The 19636-nt window shown below is 40.5% G+C and overlaps 1 protein-coding gene across 11 annotated transcripts in view; it reads left to right on the top strand.

The window, feature by feature from the left end:
• The window catches only part of crb (cell polarity complex component crumbs), an 83499-nt gene that overhangs the window by 29831 nt on the left and 34032 nt on the right, over window positions 1-19636 (top strand). For 9 of the 11 annotated variants that reach the window (XM_086991190.1, XM_022809451.2, XM_022809456.2 and 6 more), the window contains 5 exons: window positions 12494-12674; window positions 12915-12969; window positions 13242-13342; window positions 15814-16023; window positions 16416-16525. In XM_086991190.1, the coding sequence (XP_086847316.1) occupies window positions 12494-12674; window positions 12915-12969; window positions 13242-13342; window positions 15814-16023; window positions 16416-16525 (657 nt within the window). Of the gene's footprint in view, window positions 1-11329; window positions 11619-12493; window positions 12675-12914; window positions 12970-13241; window positions 13343-15813; window positions 16024-16415; window positions 16526-19636 lie in introns of those variants that run through there. The other 2 variants (XM_022809448.2, XM_022809459.2) reach the window with 2 other exon arrangements.

Below are 19636 nucleotides of genomic sequence, written 5' to 3'. Positions count from 1 at the left end.
CTCGTCCGTTTTTATGCAGCTCCTATCACGCGCCAAGAAAGCGCCACCTGCTTGCATCCGCACCTCCATCTCATCGTCGCGCTTAGATGCGGAACGCAACTGTACAGAAGCTTTAAGAAGGATGTCAGAAAACGCCAACAAATGCCGCAGAGCACCCGTTGGCGAATGTTGGTTACTGCCATTGGAACTACTATTACTTGTGGCTTTGTTGTCAAAGAGAATTTGATTGAACATAGTGGATGATTGTGCCGGTATGAACTAACGCTACGCGACGACAAAACATGTACGCTGATATAACTGGCAAATCCACTAGTAGAACTAGAGCCTTATACAAAGACTGCTACTGAGATCAATGGTCCCATGCTAAAGCTGTGTTTGTAACCGCTGGGACAGGAAAAAGAACGAAATATAGCGTCAGCCATCATGTGATTTTCCTCGAAACCTCAACTGATTTGACTGACAGCTGATTGTAAATCAACTCTGAAGTAGTCTCAATTGTATGCAGCTTCAAAATATATATATGGCAGGTTGTTAGTCCTGTAAGTCTATTGACATTATATTATGAATCCGTGATGTGACAAAATCATTATGATCATTCTTAGCAATGTAATTTCTAGTAAGATGTAAGAGCTTCACTCTGAGGTAGAACAACCGGTATCGTATCAGTTTCCACCACGAAAAAACGAACGGCCAGCAACGACAGGCCGGGCCAAACCTTCAAACAGCAATACCAAAATTGTACCAATGATCGGATAATTTGCCAAAAGGAGAATTGAATGCAAGACAGTCAATTGTGACACGTAAAGCTCAATTGATAAGCTGAAGAAACGCGAACCAGGATCGGTTTCTTTTATCAGCCACAACGTCTTACTTGGGGATAATTTTTCAAGCTTCATAATGGCAGTGTTATAAAAATTGATTGTTAACATCCTATAGATAAAAACATTGTCATCTAAATAAGCTAAAATAGAGTAACAGAGCTATTATAATTACCTACAGTGTATTGCAAACCAAACAGTTATATCGTCGAGTGAAGCAAATTTTTTAATCTATGCCGGCCATTCTTAATGTAGGCGACTTTACCCATTAGAGTTGTTTATCAGTATAGCTTGTTCAAGGAACTTCGTAACGAGTGTTACCCAAATGTTATTATTTGGTATACAGAAAAAGGTAATTATCTCTATTATGTGCACTTCAATAACGTCAGTAGTGGTATTATATATAAACGTTACTAGTGTTGTTAGTCACGTCGTTATGGTGCCGTGTATGTACTAGATGTGGGATCTTGGCGCCGCGTGCTCTCCCCATTCACCTGAGCCCGTTCGGCTCTCGGGGTTCTCTCGAAATTTTTCGTCGGCGCTGACCCGTGTTTCGGACTTCATCGATATGACGGACGGAACAGAATCCTAGCATCAGCTGCCCGACCTGCGGTTAGTTGACTCGAAACTCTAGCAAGAACTACTTCGCGTCCAATGTTAAACATCAGAGAATGTCGACCACACTTCCTTTACTAAGCTTTTCAAGATGATCAACTTGGCGATGCGAAAAGGACAAAGCACTACTTTGTGGAGCCGCTAAGGAATGTCTGAAACATATTCGTTCCTGATCACGACCTGAATAATAATGTCCTCGGACTGACAGGTGGTTCGATGTCCTGGCCTTTGTTAGCAAACAAGCGGTGATAGATGTGGTGCCTAACTAGGCCGAATGCAGACATGGCTTCCAGCACTTCGCTATGAATAAGAAAGGCATATCGCGACTTCTAGTTTATTTCTAGCTAAAGGACAGCTGAAGAGATATTGGCTGGCTAAAGTAGCGCTACTAGCTCCACTGTGAGCGCCTAAAATCAGCTCACAGTCCCCTATTTACAGAGCGAGGCGAGGTGCGCTAGCAGTTAACTTGCATAAACTTAAACTCCTATACTAGCTCAAACGATGACGAACCACGATTTGTGTGCATTTAGGAAATATTTACTGGAATAAATGTAGAAAGACAATGAAATTTCATTCAGGATAAATGTTGTTTGCTGTGAGTTTTCGAGCGAGAACTATACATGAATGTCTCTAACAAACTTAATTAACTGACCTGTTTGAAAGATACCGGATAAACAGCGTAATAACAATTTTATTAATGGACAAACGAAGCTTGTAAGTAACAGTAAGCCCACAACCTATTATATTGTAGCTAGTATGCTTCATTAGGATATCAATGCGTTGTTAGCTCAATGAAAATAATACCTATTTTCATTAATTACTTAATACCTAACTTAATGAAAATCTCACTGACAAGAGAATCTTGTCTTGGATCATATCGTTTGCCATTACTCAGCGTTTACACAAAATATTTCGTCTATGTCCTTCTAATCTCACTATATGCCGCAGCAGAAATATTTAGTTTCCGCAACCGGCATCGGAGATTGCCAACTATTATCTGCAAAATCGTTGGTGGGGTTGTTTCTGACGTGATAACTGTTTGTGTCCTGACGATGGAAAAGGATAATTTAACATGTCGTCGTTTATATTTACTCAACGACGGAAGGCGGCACTAGTCAAGCGGCGACGGCTATAGCAACAACAGTCTATTCTCTCATTTGGTCTTTCGCTTTCAGGGCGATCGACGCGGGCGAGCTTTTCATATCGAAGCTTCGTTTCTTGCGCACCGTATCGGGAATATCGTATTCGTAGCATCGTGGAAGTTGCTGGGGGTGCCAGGGGTCAGCATCGATTGTTGTCTAGTGCGAACGTTCCTCGGCTAGAGGAATTTGCGTGGTTCCTCTACAACAAGAATGACTTCTAAGAAAACTGATCGCTGCTCCAACGTGTTCAAGAATTGAATTAAAAAACTAGCTGGGCCTACTGGAGGTTTTGTGCGAGATTCATAAAATACTAGCAATTCCGAAGCCGTTCATCGTTTGCATGAACGCAAGCATAATCATGAGGAACGATTCAATGACGAAGTTATCCACATGACTCATGTGATAGAAAAAAAAAAAAGAAAGGGAAACCGCTTGCTGCCTAAAGGCTGGAATTTCTATAAAGTAGTTATAGCTATGTGCTTCCCGCACGAGCCTGATCAGCCTCTCTATCTGAAAAACAGCCAATAACGGTTCCATTTAAGCCTCTAATAACGTAATTCTAAATTGGTAGGCTTCCCATTTTTGGGTTTTGCAACTGCCCTAAACCCGTTATGGTTAGTTCTTTTGTTTTTATATTTTTAGTTATTCTGGCAGAAATTATGTGACATTTGTAAATTTTGGTGCGGTTTAAACTGTATCTAAAGAAAAACAGCGGGCTGAGTTCTTGAGATGACAGGAAACATAACAAATAAGATTTATGACACTTTAATGTCCGATGCGTCGTCATTATTGCGAGCACAGTTGCTCTATACTCTATATACAAAATCGTCTTTAACTGAATTTAACTGGTAGGCTATAGTACGTTCTTTCAAATATTCTTTCGTATTCTTTATATATTTCATAAGATTCAATTTTTAATAATAATAATAATATAATATATAACATAATTACCTAGCTAAAACACATAGCAAGCTGTCCTCTCGTTCGGTAATATGCCAGTCTAAAACGTGTTACATATCTCAACGAAGAATGCTACAAAAATGTCTATTATGATCAGGGATAAAGTAGTATTTGAAAAAAATTTGTTTCTTTATCTATAGCGGGCATATAATAAGAGTGAACATTGAAAGACCTGCTTCTCCTTTTAAGCTGGACTAGCACAAGGCGGAGCTCTTCAGTGCCTTCGAAGTCTACCAATTAAGTGCTATGAGTGTTGAAGTTCGAATACGCTAAACGTAATAAAGGGTAACGGGTCTTATCTTCTCACCGTTATCCAGCAAAAAAAGGGCCGTCCAGTAAAACGAAAAATAATTAGTCCTTTCAAGTAGTACACCGACGGCTCTAGATATCGCCTAGTGTAATCCGTTGTACTGGTACTCGTTAGCACTGTTGTCATATTGATCGGTATATAGCCGCATTAGTACCCATTAAACGATATACAAAATCAGTCAGCGGTATAGTATTTCTCTAAAGCGACTAAACGTCAAACCGAAAACTTCGTTCATAGAAAAATAGTCCCCACACACTGCATTCGGCAACCTATGTTTTCAATACTAAAGCAAACTGCTCGTTGGGATCATGGAAGTATGTGACTGATTTTCTTTATTGTACTTCTTATGTGTACACACACTAACACCTCATGCACACGAATTCTCATTTTTCAAATGATGAAGCTGCTACGGCAGGTTAACTAGAATATAAAGCAAAAATTAACTTGATATGTAAAGGAGCATTCTTAGGGGCGCGGATACTTTCAGTGACTTCGTCAGGGCATACGCACGCACAAATTTTGCTAATCATTTATAGAATCGACTACGTCCTGCCGCAATGGGCAATACCTGAAAATACAGCCCACGGCCTTAAAAAGTCAACAAATAGAAAATCTTTAAGAAGCGCAGCGCAAAACAGACCGGTTCTTCACTCAACGGAGCGGTCCTAATGGAAATATTTTCAGATACATTTCGAAGGAAGACATCGATAGCTGCTCAGACGACGGCAGTTCGTTGCGGAAAGGACCAAGTGCGGTCAGCCTGCAGGCTCCCTTTATCACACAGCTGCAGTCTACAATTAGGGTTATTCTAAACGGTGAAACACAAGATGCAATACCCTGCTTCTGCAATGTTACCGTTGCTAGCGAAATACACTGATCCAAGTCATGCGCAAGGCGAACAGCCGGACGCATCTAAGACGAAAAATTATAAATAGCAATGATATTAGCATCAACTGTCGATCCTATCTATACCTACTTTGAGTAGGAGCACTTAACCCACAAAAAGTAAAAGTAACGAAAGCGGATGACAAAATAGCGGTGCCCACAACAAAACACTAGAAGTAAAAATGAAAATCTCAACAAAAGAGTTTTTTTTTTTAAAATTTTTTTTTTCTTAACAACAATCCCTAGTCGCACAGCTAGAACTAATCTGCTTAGGTCAATCGAGGGCAAAGTTGTAAAAGTATATCTGTAGCTTATTTAGTACATCCCAGCTGCTACATATATATAATAGACATCACACACAGTCCGAGCATAACGGTGGGAACTATAAGGTACGATAGGCTGAACCGCGCCGATGACATTGTGGACAGTCCGGTTGCGTGTTAAAGACGCCACTGACGGGGTAAAGAAGCAGCGACACCTTCTATGTGCGATATTTCGATAAAAAGTACAAGAAGTGGGCTTTTGCTACGATCTGCTTGCCTGCAACCTGCTGATAATAGCATTTCAACGAACAATAGCAGCACGCACCGGAGCGACGATATGTACCTTGAGAATGTTAATAGTTTAAGTAAAGTCATTTGTCATTACCACACATGGAATCGAATACGGTGGATCTAACGGCCGGCTGGTGCGTCTACAAGGTAGATTCGAAATTCTACCGCTAGAGATCTATGCATAGAACTGGCACATTATAATCACATATGAACCTATTCTAATAGGTCGGACTGCAAGGACCGCGTTCAATTCTGTTGTACGGCCTCCTATATTCTTTGATAGGAACGAAACTGAAATAGGATCAAGGTTATAGCTTCACATTAGACCAACGACAAAGAAGTTATACTTTAGCCATATGAATCACGAAGTATGATTTCTGAAGCGCTCTAACTAACGTTTTTTTTTTTTTTTTTTTCTGATCCATATAACCGGTGGGAGGTTTGAAGCATGAAAGTCACCGATTATTCAAATGTATAGCATACTACAAGTTTAAACAAATGTATGTTACAGTGCCCTAGTGACACGGAATGCAAAAGGCAGTCGGATTCCTCTTGCTTTACGAGCACCACAAGCGACGATTAGGGGATCAGCCAAATATAAAAAGAATATAATTATACGTACTAGTTCATACCGCAATCATAGATCCTAAAGAAGTGGCTTAATTGATTCATTTACTGGAAGAAGAGTCCCCATTTTCGATGTGTGGATAAAACGCACAGATTTTCTAAATGTCATAAAATGTCGGCTAAATGTCATAGTGGCTACGACATTAGCCGACACGCGCTGATTTCTTGGGTCTAAATGAGCCCGCTTGTGTTTGGTGAACGTCTGTGACGTCGCCATGTTGAATCACGTAAATAATCGCTCATTTTTTTGGCAATAACACGAAGCCATATGTGTTTTCCTGCGGAAATTTCCGGACTGAAATATGGTGTTGCACTTACAAACATTCGTATATGTGCCATAGCCAATTTATATATGTCCGATCACATATGCCTCCATGTCGAAATCGTTTAATATTACCAGTAATAGTGAGCGTAAATATTGAAGTGATACGCTTTTCTATTCCACTTTTTTTCTCTCCTTGTCAAATTTTTTTTTTTTCATCTGAGATCGAATCTTTACGCTTGCCGTGTGAGAAATTAGGCCATCGTAGTAGCACTCTCAAAAAATTGACTATTATTTGAGATAGCCTCGTTTTTACTAGGTTAAGCACCGTATCATTCACATCAAAAGGCTACAGAGAATATACCCTAATAATTCTATCATCAGCAATTGCTTAATGACCATATCGGCCGATGATTAGCTAGCAGGAGCGTACGAGCAACGCAAACATGATGGGCAGCGAAAAAAATCCGCATTCTGCGACTCGAACAATCGCAGACAATACGACAATTGCCCGATGCTGGAGAAATTTAAATGAATTTCCTCCAACTAAAATCTGGGTACATGTGGGTACCACGCGAGCAGACGATACAAGCGACTAAGTGTGGCAAATGCACAGAAGGAAGCAACAATATATGTATGTCAGTTTCTCTGCTTGTCCACCATTCACAAACGTACGTCCATGTTTTTGAATATCTATACAAAGATAAGAAGTTTCAATATGTTGGGATGTAGGCCTTTGTTCCACATATCGGTAGGAAAAGTGCGAAGACACCCAGTGCAAGACACAATGAGAAAACCGAAATCTCACCTTTACAGACACAAAAACAGTGTCACCTTCGGCCATTCGGAGCAAACAATGTTGCTGGCTCAAGCTAGCAGTGTCATAATAACGATGCCTATACTAAAAGAATGTTGCGGCCGTCTTGACGCCGGACGCGTACAACGAAGGATGTAAGCGTTGATGCACAAACTGCCGTCCATCTGACTGAGGCCGCCGTTACGCACGAGTCGCAGGCTTGCTCAGGCAGAACACAGTATGAAAAAGTTGCCGTATTCGCCTGGTTAAGCCAAAAGAACAAGGGCGCAGAAGGACAAAGAACGGCAGAAAGAAGAGAGAAACATGCCGATGAGCTATACGAACTGTGACTACACACACACGTACACGTCATCGGCGGTTGGCAGAAGCGAGAGCAGCAGCGGCCACAAAATATGAGATTATTGAAGCTGCTGCTCGGGAAGGAAAAATAAGCGAGGTACACAATGGCTGCTTGATAAGTAACGTACTCCTAGTCTCAACCAGAGTCTGTAGAAGGTAGCTTGGATGACCGAAAGAGCAAACGGCTTGGGTATCGAGCAGTTGGAACTTACAGAACACCCCAAGGAGCGGAGTCCGGGAATCGATGCGGATCGCTGCGAGGATCCACATGATGCGAGAACATTCAAGTCCTATTGTAGAAAGTCGAATAAGCAGACCAATGAAGAATTCAAGCAGGAGTAGAGATCATTTAGCCAGATACGACAGAGAAACAAGTGTGAGGCAGTCCGAATATCGAAGCCATACGTTGATCAATCGATTTGGAAGAATGAGGGGCAAACAGGCTCATGCGCAGGAGGAGCTGAGACTGAAGAGAGCGAGAACAAGCAAAGAGAGCACAAGCAGACGTGTGTGTGTCTTGCGTGTTGTCTGCAAAGAACCTAGAATAGAATAAGCAGCAACGAATGGTGTACATCTGCGCACAGACATGCACACACGCAACGTGCTGCATATATAGCCGTGCGCACACGCTGACTCAGAATAGACGAAAACTGCAAGGGGAGTCTGCTTAGTTGTGTTAGCAACAATAGAACCAGCAGACGCACAGACAAATACAGCAGCGACAAAAGCCAGCGAACAGAGAACCATACGTTGTTGTCGCTGCCACTCGTGCCTTTGCTGGGTCTGGTCGTGACGGCGGTTACGGAGGCCAGAAGCCCAAAATAAAGGTACAAGTCGTGGCTGAATGATGAAAGGAGCGGCTCAGGGAAGCCAGTGGCGACGACGCCGCTCGTGGAACTGCACACTGCCTGACGGCGCTTGCAGAAGTGCTCGTGCTTGTAAACTGACGAAAGCAAAGATTGCTTTTTATTCACTTTGGCCGGCCGTTGAGCTTTTGGCAGTTCCTGTCTATTTGATCTTCTCAGACTCTCGTTCGATGGCTAGTTGAAATGCAGGGACCACTAAACCGAAAGAAAATGGCGTGATAGGGCAAGCATAGACGAAAGGACCATAATTACTAGAAATGGCGGCACTTTAGGTCAGGAGAGGAAGTAGAAAAGCGAGCGGGCCATGTCGACACGAAATAACAACGACCAAAAACTATAACTAGGCATTGTGGCAGGATCATCCTGAGCCCCGGCATGAGTTGACCGAATCGACGTAGACTGGTCGGCAGCATATTGGCCACCACGAAGTTCACTTTGCCATTTTTTCGTAGCATGTTTTGATTAAAAAAAAAAAAATGACATCTCTGTCCAAGGACTGGCTGATACCACAGCCCTTTAGTCTATAATGGGCTTTTTTGAAGTATTAGAGGACTGAGTATATGATATATAATGTGCATGATCGCAACTTATCGAAACAAAGACTATTCCCTCTGGTTTAAAATAACCTCTGAGCATCATAAAGGTCGAAATATATTTCTAATTTATTTATTTAAGGAGCAATCAGAGCGAAGGATGTACTCGACGAACGTAAATTAGGTTTTAAATATACAGAGTTCTTCCTTCTTCAGAAATTCACAACTGCGTAGACGTACTGCCGAACCGCACTATCCCAGGACGTGCAGCTGTGTGCCTGCAACACTTGAGTTGAAACCAATAATTTTAATAGTAGTTATTGTAGACCTAGCATTGTATTTTGTGCATGCCATTTCAATTGTGTTCTGTTACCTAATACCATCGTCTGCATGAGCTGATGAAGCTCTATTAAGCGCAGTATTAAGCGTACGGAGGATGCAAATCGGGAACTTCTACAGGGTTGTACCGTCCACATGAGCTTTTCAGTCTAAGCCAGTTGGATCCACATTCTCAGAACAGATCCCTAATCAGATGCCTTTGTAGGTTCGCGTTGTGCGAGATGATCGGCCTGTTCTGCCTGTTTTCTTGTATGGTCATGCTAAAGGAATTTTGCGTCAGCTCGGTAATTCCCGAACAGAAACGATTGTTCAACCATTGAGTCAAAGAGGCAGACAGAGCACACTTGCTAATCTACCAGACCCTAGTTCTATCCGAAATCAGAAGTCTGGGCCATTGCCCCATATCGATGCTAAGGCACGTTTTGTTTGTATACAGATTGCTTAGGGGGCATGTACATATTAGTTGATGCACACAGGCACAAATTTATTCAAAAAAGAAAAAGGTAAAGGAAAAACATATTATTTTTTAATTTGAGTGTGCACGATGAATCTTTCTTTACCGAATTAAAGGTACAGCAAATACTTTTACTGAGATATAAAAAATCATAAGTCATAAATTCGAGGACTAAATTCAATGGGTAAGTGATTGAACGGCGTTTCAAAGAAAATGTAAGTTTTCTATGCGTCAACAATTGCGATGGTATAGGATCAGGTGTACCATTCGCATGCACCGTCCATATATGTCCGTTAGCATTTTTATGATATTCCTAGGATTTCTCTTCACCCACCTTTGTCGGGTACGAGTTTGTATCGTCTCCCTCCGCTTCATTCAAGCCTGTGGCTTAAGTCAAGTGCTCACTCAACAAGCTTTTTGCTGTCGCCGGACTTCCGAAGGATCACAAGTCAATCTGTAATCTCTACACGAATTCTTCGCTATAAAGACGTTTGCAAAGTATCGTTAACATGGATGTCTGGTTGTAAACATGCAACTTGTTAAATACTTCATGTCAGCAGCCCTGCTATAGCCTCAGTCGAAGCCGAGCTAAAACCATCAGCTTCAAGCAAGTTCCCCGAAACTTATCCGTAGTCTGAACTGTGACACATACTTGCGCTAAACATCTTCATCTTCCAATCTGCCAAAGCATTTCTGTTTTGGTAATACTGACTGTAGGGCGTATTTGTAAATAGTAGTTCATGTATGTGTATCTCTCCTTGCTGTTCAAAGGACCTATGCTGACGCTGTACTTTAGTGGCCATCTAAAATATTGCTTGTCTGAGGCTTGTCTTTTCACCTAAGCAAATCATTTCCTGTCGGACTGAAGTTCGGAGATCCTTGGAGCGTATCGGGTGTCGTGCGAAAAGCAGTGAGCATATAAGGGTTTCTATAAGGTATAATCTGGGTTTTTATCTCGCTTCTTTGACTCTAGTATTATACGACACGAATTCTTGTTATCTAGTACGATAAGGAAGCTGGGTCTAAGTATCAAGTGCTTAAACGCTGGAAGAATTGGGAGTTACTTATTATCGTTACCTTCCGGAGCTATAAAACTTTGTCCAGTGAATCAACGGCTTACACACTTTTCTGTGCATCGACTCGTCTGGCGGTTTCTCGTAGATTAACTTGTACTTGACTCAGGTTATCCAAATGAAAAAAACGGATTTTGACCGAGCTCAGCGTAACGATAGAATACCGAAAAGTTCTACCGCTTTAGTGTGCAATATGCAGTTAAAGACTAATTAATAAAATATTCGTTGGTAACCGCATAAAACGTATATTTAGGCTTGCGCCTTTCTTTTGTACCTTATATGTACATATCCGTTCACAAATCTGCGAAGCGGTCGTCCTTAGAGGAAACGTTTTCCAGCTAGCTGTTTTAATGGCAATTATCAATTGACCAATATTCATTTTCATCGCATTTATGTAAGTTATAATGTTACGAAAAAGAGAAGTTCGGATAAAAACTTAATTCTAACGCCGTGTTTACGCAATAAACATGAGAAAATGTGACGATTTAGGTGAGAAACCAAGCGTAGACAGACACAGTTCGTTCTCGGGTCTTCGAGTATTCGAAAAGCGCGCGCACAGAATTTTTTCACTCTTGAAATTGGTTCAACGGACGTGTAGACCTAATATCGTCTGATGACTATTAGGAATTAGGTGACTATTAGGTGAGCCGTCAAACGGAATCACCAACAATTATTCTAGCCTGAATAGTTTTCTATATTGCTACCGAATGGGTAGGTATTGCGCGTTGTGGTCAGCTTAGTCATTCTCTGGGCGAAACGTCGACCCGTTCGGCTAGTAGGCCGTAGCAACAATGTTCAAGAACGCGAGCTTCAAGCGAGAGACGAGAGCGGTTAGAACATTTTGAAAAAAAAAAGGATGCTTGACTGTATTTGACTCTGTGTGTGCAAGGAGTGAAAGGATAAATGAGGACGACGACGACTTCACTTTACCGTGGGAGTATTGCTGCTAGCTGATTTTCGCCTGTTCAATCCGATCGTTGAGCATCGGAGCGGAAGAGTGCATGCAACATCTTCACGAATTTCTGTGGGTGTTGGTGACGCATGGCCAGTCATAAATTGCTATACTAAAGTTTTTTTCTCTACAGAATATCACAAAAGCGAGAAAATGTTAGAATACCAAGATTACCAGACGCCGAAACAAATCAGAGTTAACTATGAGACTGCGATACGAAACGGAACAGAAGTTCTGTGCAGCTTCACACCGCTGTAAACTTGATTTCAAGATTCATTTTAAAGTTACGGGAGTCCTACACTTCGATATGGTGCCGTGACTCTATACGAAAAGCGGGGAAGCGAAGAGAGCTCCAAATAAACCTGCAAAGGTGCTCTTTACTTCAATTATTTTTGGCTCGATATCCCCAATGGCGGTGCTGGACCAAGCTTCCTTCTCTGCATGCTGACTATAATAATGTAGTTATGTAAATAAGAACCCTTATACGTGTTGAAGTAAATGCAGTTTCTTATATTTTGAGCCAAGGGAAACATTCTTCATGGAAACACGTAAACTTATCAAAGCACTAAAGTGTAGATGAGCTGTTACGCTTGTGCATATATCTTGCCATTTGATTATTTTTAAGAGAAACACCTTGCTGTATATAAAATAAATATTTCTGTAATAGCTGACGGGTAGCTCTTTAAAATAATAAAACAGTAAGGTTCTATCGAGATCCATGTTCTGCTTACCTGCATGTCTACTGACAGTAACACTGTGCTATCTTAAGTATATTTGCTGCCAAAAAAATATAATTATATATTTTATTGCTTACTCTGTATCGGGTTATCGGGTTCATTGCTTTATTAAACAATGGTAACATAGGCAGTAATTATACGATAAACATTTCAAACTTCAAACAAAGATGACCTAATCAAGAAGCATATTTTTCTTGTTTGTTATCACAGATATGTACCTGATTAGAAATCGACTGGCGACCATTCTTCCAGAACTTCTGGGTTTCATTTGCACAGTATGGATGGTGGTTCAGGCCGCCCCCTCCGAGGTATTCCTCGATGGCCATGGTGCGCTTACGCTCAACGCATCTATGACTATTTTTCAAAGGACTCGAACAACTCTCGCCTTCAGGTATTCCAGGACACCAAAAATAATATTCGTACTAAAAGATCGTTGACCATCAACGGCTAAGTGTACGATAAGGACAACAGTTTTTTTTAATTATTTTCATCTTGAACTTATTTATAGTAGGAATAGTAGATCAGAGATAGCGAAGCTGTCTGTAGTTTGACACTGTTCTACCTTGGAGTTGACTTTGCCACGATGTCTCTTGACAGACTTTACTGATATGCTGCCTGAATGATATTCCAGGACGTGCCAAGGTGGAGGACGGCTTCTCCAACAGCGATGGGCCGGAGGTCAAGAGGTATAATACCAAATTTATAACCCAGATTTTATTTCAGAGCGATGCAAAGCGACTAAGACAAGTTAAATTATAGTTTTCCAAAGAAGTTACAGTATTTCACAACATGAAATGTGCTTCTTCCAAAAAAAGAGAACTGCCATGATCAATCCTCAAACTCTGCGTTTTAATGATATACTTTTTGACAACGGTATGGGTGTTTCATTGTGTAATTTCGCTGCTTATATCGATGATAAACGTTCATGATATCAGACGCAATGCCTGCCCATTTCCAGGTTACAATTGAAGTCTTGGAAAGCGGAGCAATTCAAATGAGTTGGAAAGTCCGAGGTCGACAGGAGACTGTGCACGTAGGGCTGAACGTTCTCGACAACAGGTACGTGCCACATTCATATGAATCATCGGCCATAAATCAGCTACAGTATTTCCCACTATCTAACTTATTAGGTTAGTACTCAAAAAAGTTGAGTGAACTTTTAAGGTTTATGCATAATAATTTCACGCTTCTGCTATATTCAACAGAATTATTCGACTTCTGAAAAGTTTGTATCCAGTTGTAAGACAATTTTCGAGCTGGCAAAGATCACTACGGTAATTTTAAGTAAGCACCAGCACGACACACATTATCGGGCTGTAGCAACACGAAAGAGGACAGCTGTATTTGTTGTTTATTATATGTCATTGTATTAATTTTTTACAAAATCAGCTATTTCCATTCAGTGCCCCACCCTTTCTGCTGTTTAAGGGTATGGTTTTTCGTGTTTGCGACAAGCGTAATGGGCACATCATTTTTTTTTTTAGGAAACTTCAGACGCCACGTCAAACTGTACAATTCGAATTATCACTCTGTTCTTTTAAATTTACGTGATCAGAAATAATCATGGTAAGAGAAATCGGTGCACACCGTATAAGCTAGAATTATTAATAGTATAGTATAGGAGATTTTTCACTGAAATGAAATCTTAACGAAGTTGGTAATACAAAAAGTATAGGTTAACAGATGCCCTGAAAGCCCCCCCTAACGTTGCATAATTCGATTCGCGCTATTATTAACTCTATATAGAATATTTAAAACAAATCTGAGTATGAAGAACTCTTTTATTCAGATCTGATAGTTGTCCTACTTACTTCTTGGTCCTTTTGTCATATTTCGAACCTTTTGGTCGTTGTAAGAAACATTGCATTTGACCATTGTCGAGGTAGCCTCACTAAGAGATGGCGTCTCATTGTTAGGCGTGCGTGGTTAGTGAAGCTGAATGATTATCAATAGCAGTTACCGTGTTGCAATCTAAGTTATTACATTTTGCCAAACTTATTTCTGCTTATTCCGTAATATTGACGGTTTCAATGAAGCCCAAGCTGGACGATGGATTTTAGTTTGCTATTGCCACTTATTCCACTCGTTTCAGCAATGCTATAAGTTGTCTATAATATATAAAATCGTTGTGACAGGGGGGTTGCTCACCTGGAATAATAGCACTCTGGCCATTCTGAGAGATATCTCACAAAATTTTAGCTCCTTTGATTAGAAAACAAAAGTGTGCACACGTGGTAGTGGGTGTACACACGCCCCATGACCGTACTGTATACACATCCGTTTGTGTAAAGGTTGTTGGGCAATATAGTGAGTGCTAACTCTTAAGAAAATCCTAAATTTTTAGTTTCGAGCACAATTAGTAAATAACCTGGTTATGAAGGAATAGTTGGAAGAAACTTGTTAAAGCTTCTTTTAAGGTTGTTGTACGTACGTGTGTTTTTTTTTTCGTCGTTTACTAAAATTTAATGAACTGACCAATTAAAGGTACGTCGGCAGCGTTGGTTCGTAGTTGGTTGGCGCTGAATGAAATAGCAGTAGCAGTGAAATAACAATCACTTTCTACATTCGTTTAATAAGGTCTCAGAAGAAACAATAGAGGCAAGGACGTTCTAAATAGGACCTGTTTCTTCTTAATTAAAATCCATTATCGTATTCATATATAACCGCGCTTTATATGTGGTTGTCCAATATTATCACTGCCCTCGTCGGCATAAACAAAACCAGAAAGTCAGTTTATGCATCACGGCATCGTTTTCTCTCTCTCTCTCTCTCTCTCTCTAAGCCAGCTCATGCCACTAGGGGCGAGAAAGTTACGCAGCCATCCATTGTATTATACTCGCCAGAAATGGAATGGTTTCTTTAGGATAGCTGCTGAAGGTATCAGCAGTGACAGTACTAATACATTTAGCAACGTCGTCCTGACTAAGATGGCGATAGCCTTAAGGACGAAAATCGCATAAGATTGCTTCACTGATTCTTCTTTGATTCCTGTAGTTCGGTCTTCATTAATATAGTTAATTTTAGAGTTTGACGAGTTTCCAAGCCTCGAAGGTCCGTACTATATATACTGAAGTTATGTCACAAAGTTAGTAGCTTAATTGTAACATAAATTTGAATGTATTGTTTAAAACGTACCCGTACGACTTTTGCATGCATTTATATATCTGGTTGTAACTTCAAGAGTGAAATCATGGAATTTTCGACCTAACTTATGCATAGCAAATCCGAAAGAACTTCTAAGACGTTATCCAATTCTTAATACGTATTTTTTCGATTTTACATTTTTGTACTTTGGTTAAATTTTCTATAGATCATCTTAGAGTGGTTGCACAATGGCACAAGAAACGTCTTAATGCAAGTTAGTCCTAAAATAATAAACTGGAAACACCAATAAAAATGTTTGTAAAACGTCGTTCTGTTACAGCCTGTCAGGAGACAAATTAGAGGACAAATAACCAAAGCAATGCTGAGCGTAATCTAGGTAAAGTCCTTAAGTTAAAAAATTTTTAAGCACCACTATGATGTTTCAGATGGCACGATGTAGATTTGCACCGACGATTGGGAGCTCTCGTACTTCATGTCGATAATACATCGCTTGTTCTGGCAACAACGGCAGCTGCTTCTATTGAATCGGGTAGATCTGGCGGTAACCTTCGGACATATCTTCTTCAAGAATCACTTCAGAGTAATCCTTCGAAAGCAGCGGAGTTGATTACAGTTATCGGAGATGAATTTACCGGGTTCGTTTTAAATTATAGTCGAGACTGAGTTGAAAGTATATACGACCATTAAACTCGTTGTACGTGCAATCGATTGCTACGTGTATTCATCTACCAACAAAACGGTGCTTGATCCTAATTAGCGCCTATACATGATGTGGATACAAAAGCTCTCTATCGCTAAAATAGACGTCGTTAAGAGCACAAAATTAAGAACAAATCACAGACCGAATTTAGGTTTCTAAATAAAGATCTACTGGTAAATTGAGTGGTCCGGATTCGGACATTTACGCTGTAGTTTGCGACCTTTTTGCGCATATCAACACGGAACCGATTCCTATCAGCAACAAAACACTTAGATATAAAGTGAAGAGTTTGATGAATTACTAACCAATTTCATGGTTTTCTATTAGGTGTATTGTTGAAGGTGCGGGGGTTGATTTGTCAACTATTTCGAAGGTGTCTGGAGACGTCAACTTGGGTACCAAATGCGCCCAGCAGTTCCTGGAGAGTGAAACCTGCCGTGAGTACTTAGCAACGCCCATTGATGTGTTTTATGCAGCGTGTTATAACCTCGGCTGCCGACAACAAATTAATTGTTTTGCACCATAGGGGCATCTATTGTTTCACGGGGCGATAATAGCAGTGATTACAAATATACGACTAGAACTTGCGCTGACCAGATATATTACCAGGCGATTGAGTGACATATATCCATCTTGAATTTGACTGATCTTGATTGATTTAATCAGGTGCGACCATGGCTATAACTGATGAATTTTACATTAAACACAGTTTTAAGTAATTCTAAAGCTAGTTACCAAGTGGACATAACAAACAACAGAAGAGCCACAACCCATAGTTTATCAAATTAGCTAACGTATAGATTAGTAACCGGCTGCTGTTCCGCTGTCTACTCGAGAAGATGAATGGACGTACAAAATAAAGGTGAAAATACATTGAAAACATCACATGGCCAAAGCTGGCCAATGCAACATAATGAAGGAACTCAAGTGATTAATATACGCACTATCCGATGGGCACCTATACGGCGTACTAGGAAAACTGCTATGGCAAAAACTAAAAAACGACGAGGAAGACAAGCATACGTTTACCAGCTGTTTACGTTGCGGCTGTTTTAGCATTGTCATCTCGTGGACTATCCCCACACGGGACCCGCTCCGAAAAGACATGGCCGAAGGCCAAAAAAACGTGACCGAACCAAAGGACGACATCATAAAGGGACCGATGTGAGGAGAAGGGCTAGTTTGCAGGCGCAACAAGCGACAGACAGTGGCCAAAACGATTCTGCTATTGGCTATTGCTGATGGTGCTTTTCCTATGTAAACCATAGAACTGGAGCTAGAAAGAAGAAGTAGAACAAAAAGCATATATATATATATATATTAATCAAAAGGAGGAGGGGCCTTTGGATTTGGTATTCCACTACCGCAAGATGATTCGAGGCAAGCAACGTCGACTGCTTGCCAAGCTGGGGTTCCACCCGGACAATGCCAGTTGACGCCTTCGTGGAGCCCGCATCGCAGCACTTGGCTATCTTATGCCGTCCTACAGTGAGTTGTAACTCACGTACTTTCTGTTGTTTTTTTCTTTGGCTTTTTGTTTCTTCGGCTCGGGTTAAATTTACGGTCGTTATGGTTGTAGACGCACAAAACGACGTTTGAGCTTCCCCCTTTTGTCATTTCTATCAGAATAATAATCTTGGCCAAATTTTGTACATACAATCAAACTGACTACGACTATATATTCAAAGATTACAAGTTAAAATGGTCGGAAAGGGGATGCCACTTTTCAGAACGCGCTAGACGACTGTCTTGGTCGACGTTAATTCGAACAGCTGCAAAAAAATAGGCCTTTTCTTTCTTTGCACACCGTTTTGCTTGCAACCTACTCCCTCGTTCTGAACTTTATTACCGGCGGGCATGATGACATGGGGTAAATTCAATGTATCTTTCGAAAGCTTGACCCCAACCAGAATGCGCAGATAGAATTGGTGCTCAAGGGCCACCCAATAAACTAGAAGACAGAAGCAGAGATAACAACGCACCAAGGGCTATCATCATTTACTGCTGAGAGTACCGTCACTTGAGATGCTTTCTGAATTTAATCATATTCTCGGAAATCTTGATCAGGCCAATCTTGTTGCTTTCATCTGACTTATATGTGTCACGTACTAGTTATATATATATATATATATATATATATATATATATTCATGTTACGTATATTTGCATATATATATATATATAGTAGGTGACGCCATGATTTTCTATCCAGTGTTAACAATATCGTTTAAAGTGATTGTCGTATCCATCGTGCACAAAGGAGAGGAAGTAACCGCGATATTGCAGTCTGCTGCTTTCGGTCTTGTGGCCGCCGTTCTCTATCCGTTGTCTACTTCAATGGAGTAAACAGCAGGCGGTCCGTAGGACACGATCGTGTCATAGCTGGGAAAAACAAATCGCACAGGCAAGAAAAGGGTCCAAACTACAATACGTCAGTAAAGCAGCCATGAGGCAGGATAAGAGCACTGAGAGCGATAATGAGAAAAATACCCGTGACGAACTTCTTAAAAGAGCGTCTCCCGTTAATCAGCGATCAGGTAAATCAATAGTTTCGGTAATGTGTAGATCAAACAAATAGATCCAACGCAATAAAAGAGTTCACATACAAGCTAAGGATCATTTATTTAAAATACGACGCTGCAAAAGGATTATCTGTTGTGAACTAAGGTCTTCCTTTCTCACTGTTAACCATTACGAATTCCCGCCAATAATCGCTCCAACAAGCTGAGCATAATAAAAGAAAAAATTATACTTACTCTTGTAGAAGATATATATGTATGGCTGCTAAAACTCTGTCTTTTATCACATATATAATGTAAGTGGAAAGACATTGGCAGATTGATCGTCAAAAAGGAAACTTTTCTGTATAAAAACGGCAACTTCATTATGGCGAAAACCACTACATAATCTTTAAAATCTAAGTGAAGAGCTATTATCCACCGTGTTCACGCATTCGAAGTCCGCCGAGATAATAGAACCTCTTTTTTCACCAAAGTTGACGGTATACGTGCAGGTTTCGAAAAATCAGAGGACAATTTTTAATTTAGAAATTTTTAATTTAACAATTTAGAAACCTAACCAGAAGATACCCAATAGAGTTTAGATTTACCGGACTCGATCTTTAAAAATCAATGTTAAAAAATAACGACCAGAACAGAAAATCTCCAAGTGAGTTGTCCCGAAAAACGAAGGTTAGTATTGTTGACGCCCTTTGGGTCTTTCGTGCCTAGTGGCCTTTTTGAGCCCTTGCACTTCTGGGATTCTGTCCTGCTACCAGCCCAAAATGTAATTCCACTAAATTCTCTCGTATCTAGCGTACATCTAGACCAAGACGACAACGAATTTACTTATCCCAATAACGTACGTCTACTATTAAATGGTTATATGCGAATAAAAAGGGAAAATTTTTGAAAATACGTGTGCTATTTTATTTTAAATCTGGAACTGAAGATGCAGTGACGATGATTAATGATTATATTGAATAAATATGGCTATCAGGAATGATACTACTTCTAGCATATGCAAATGAGTTCGTTGGATTATGCTTT

The sequence above is a fragment of the Varroa destructor genome, unplaced genomic scaffold (assembly GCF_002443255.2).
Source record: "Varroa destructor unplaced genomic scaffold, Vdes_3.0 BEIS01000005.1, whole genome shotgun sequence".
Classification (NCBI taxonomy): Eukaryota; Metazoa; Arthropoda; class Arachnida; order Mesostigmata; family Varroidae; genus Varroa; species Varroa destructor.
This window is presented reverse-complemented; position numbering and strand designations above follow the sequence as displayed.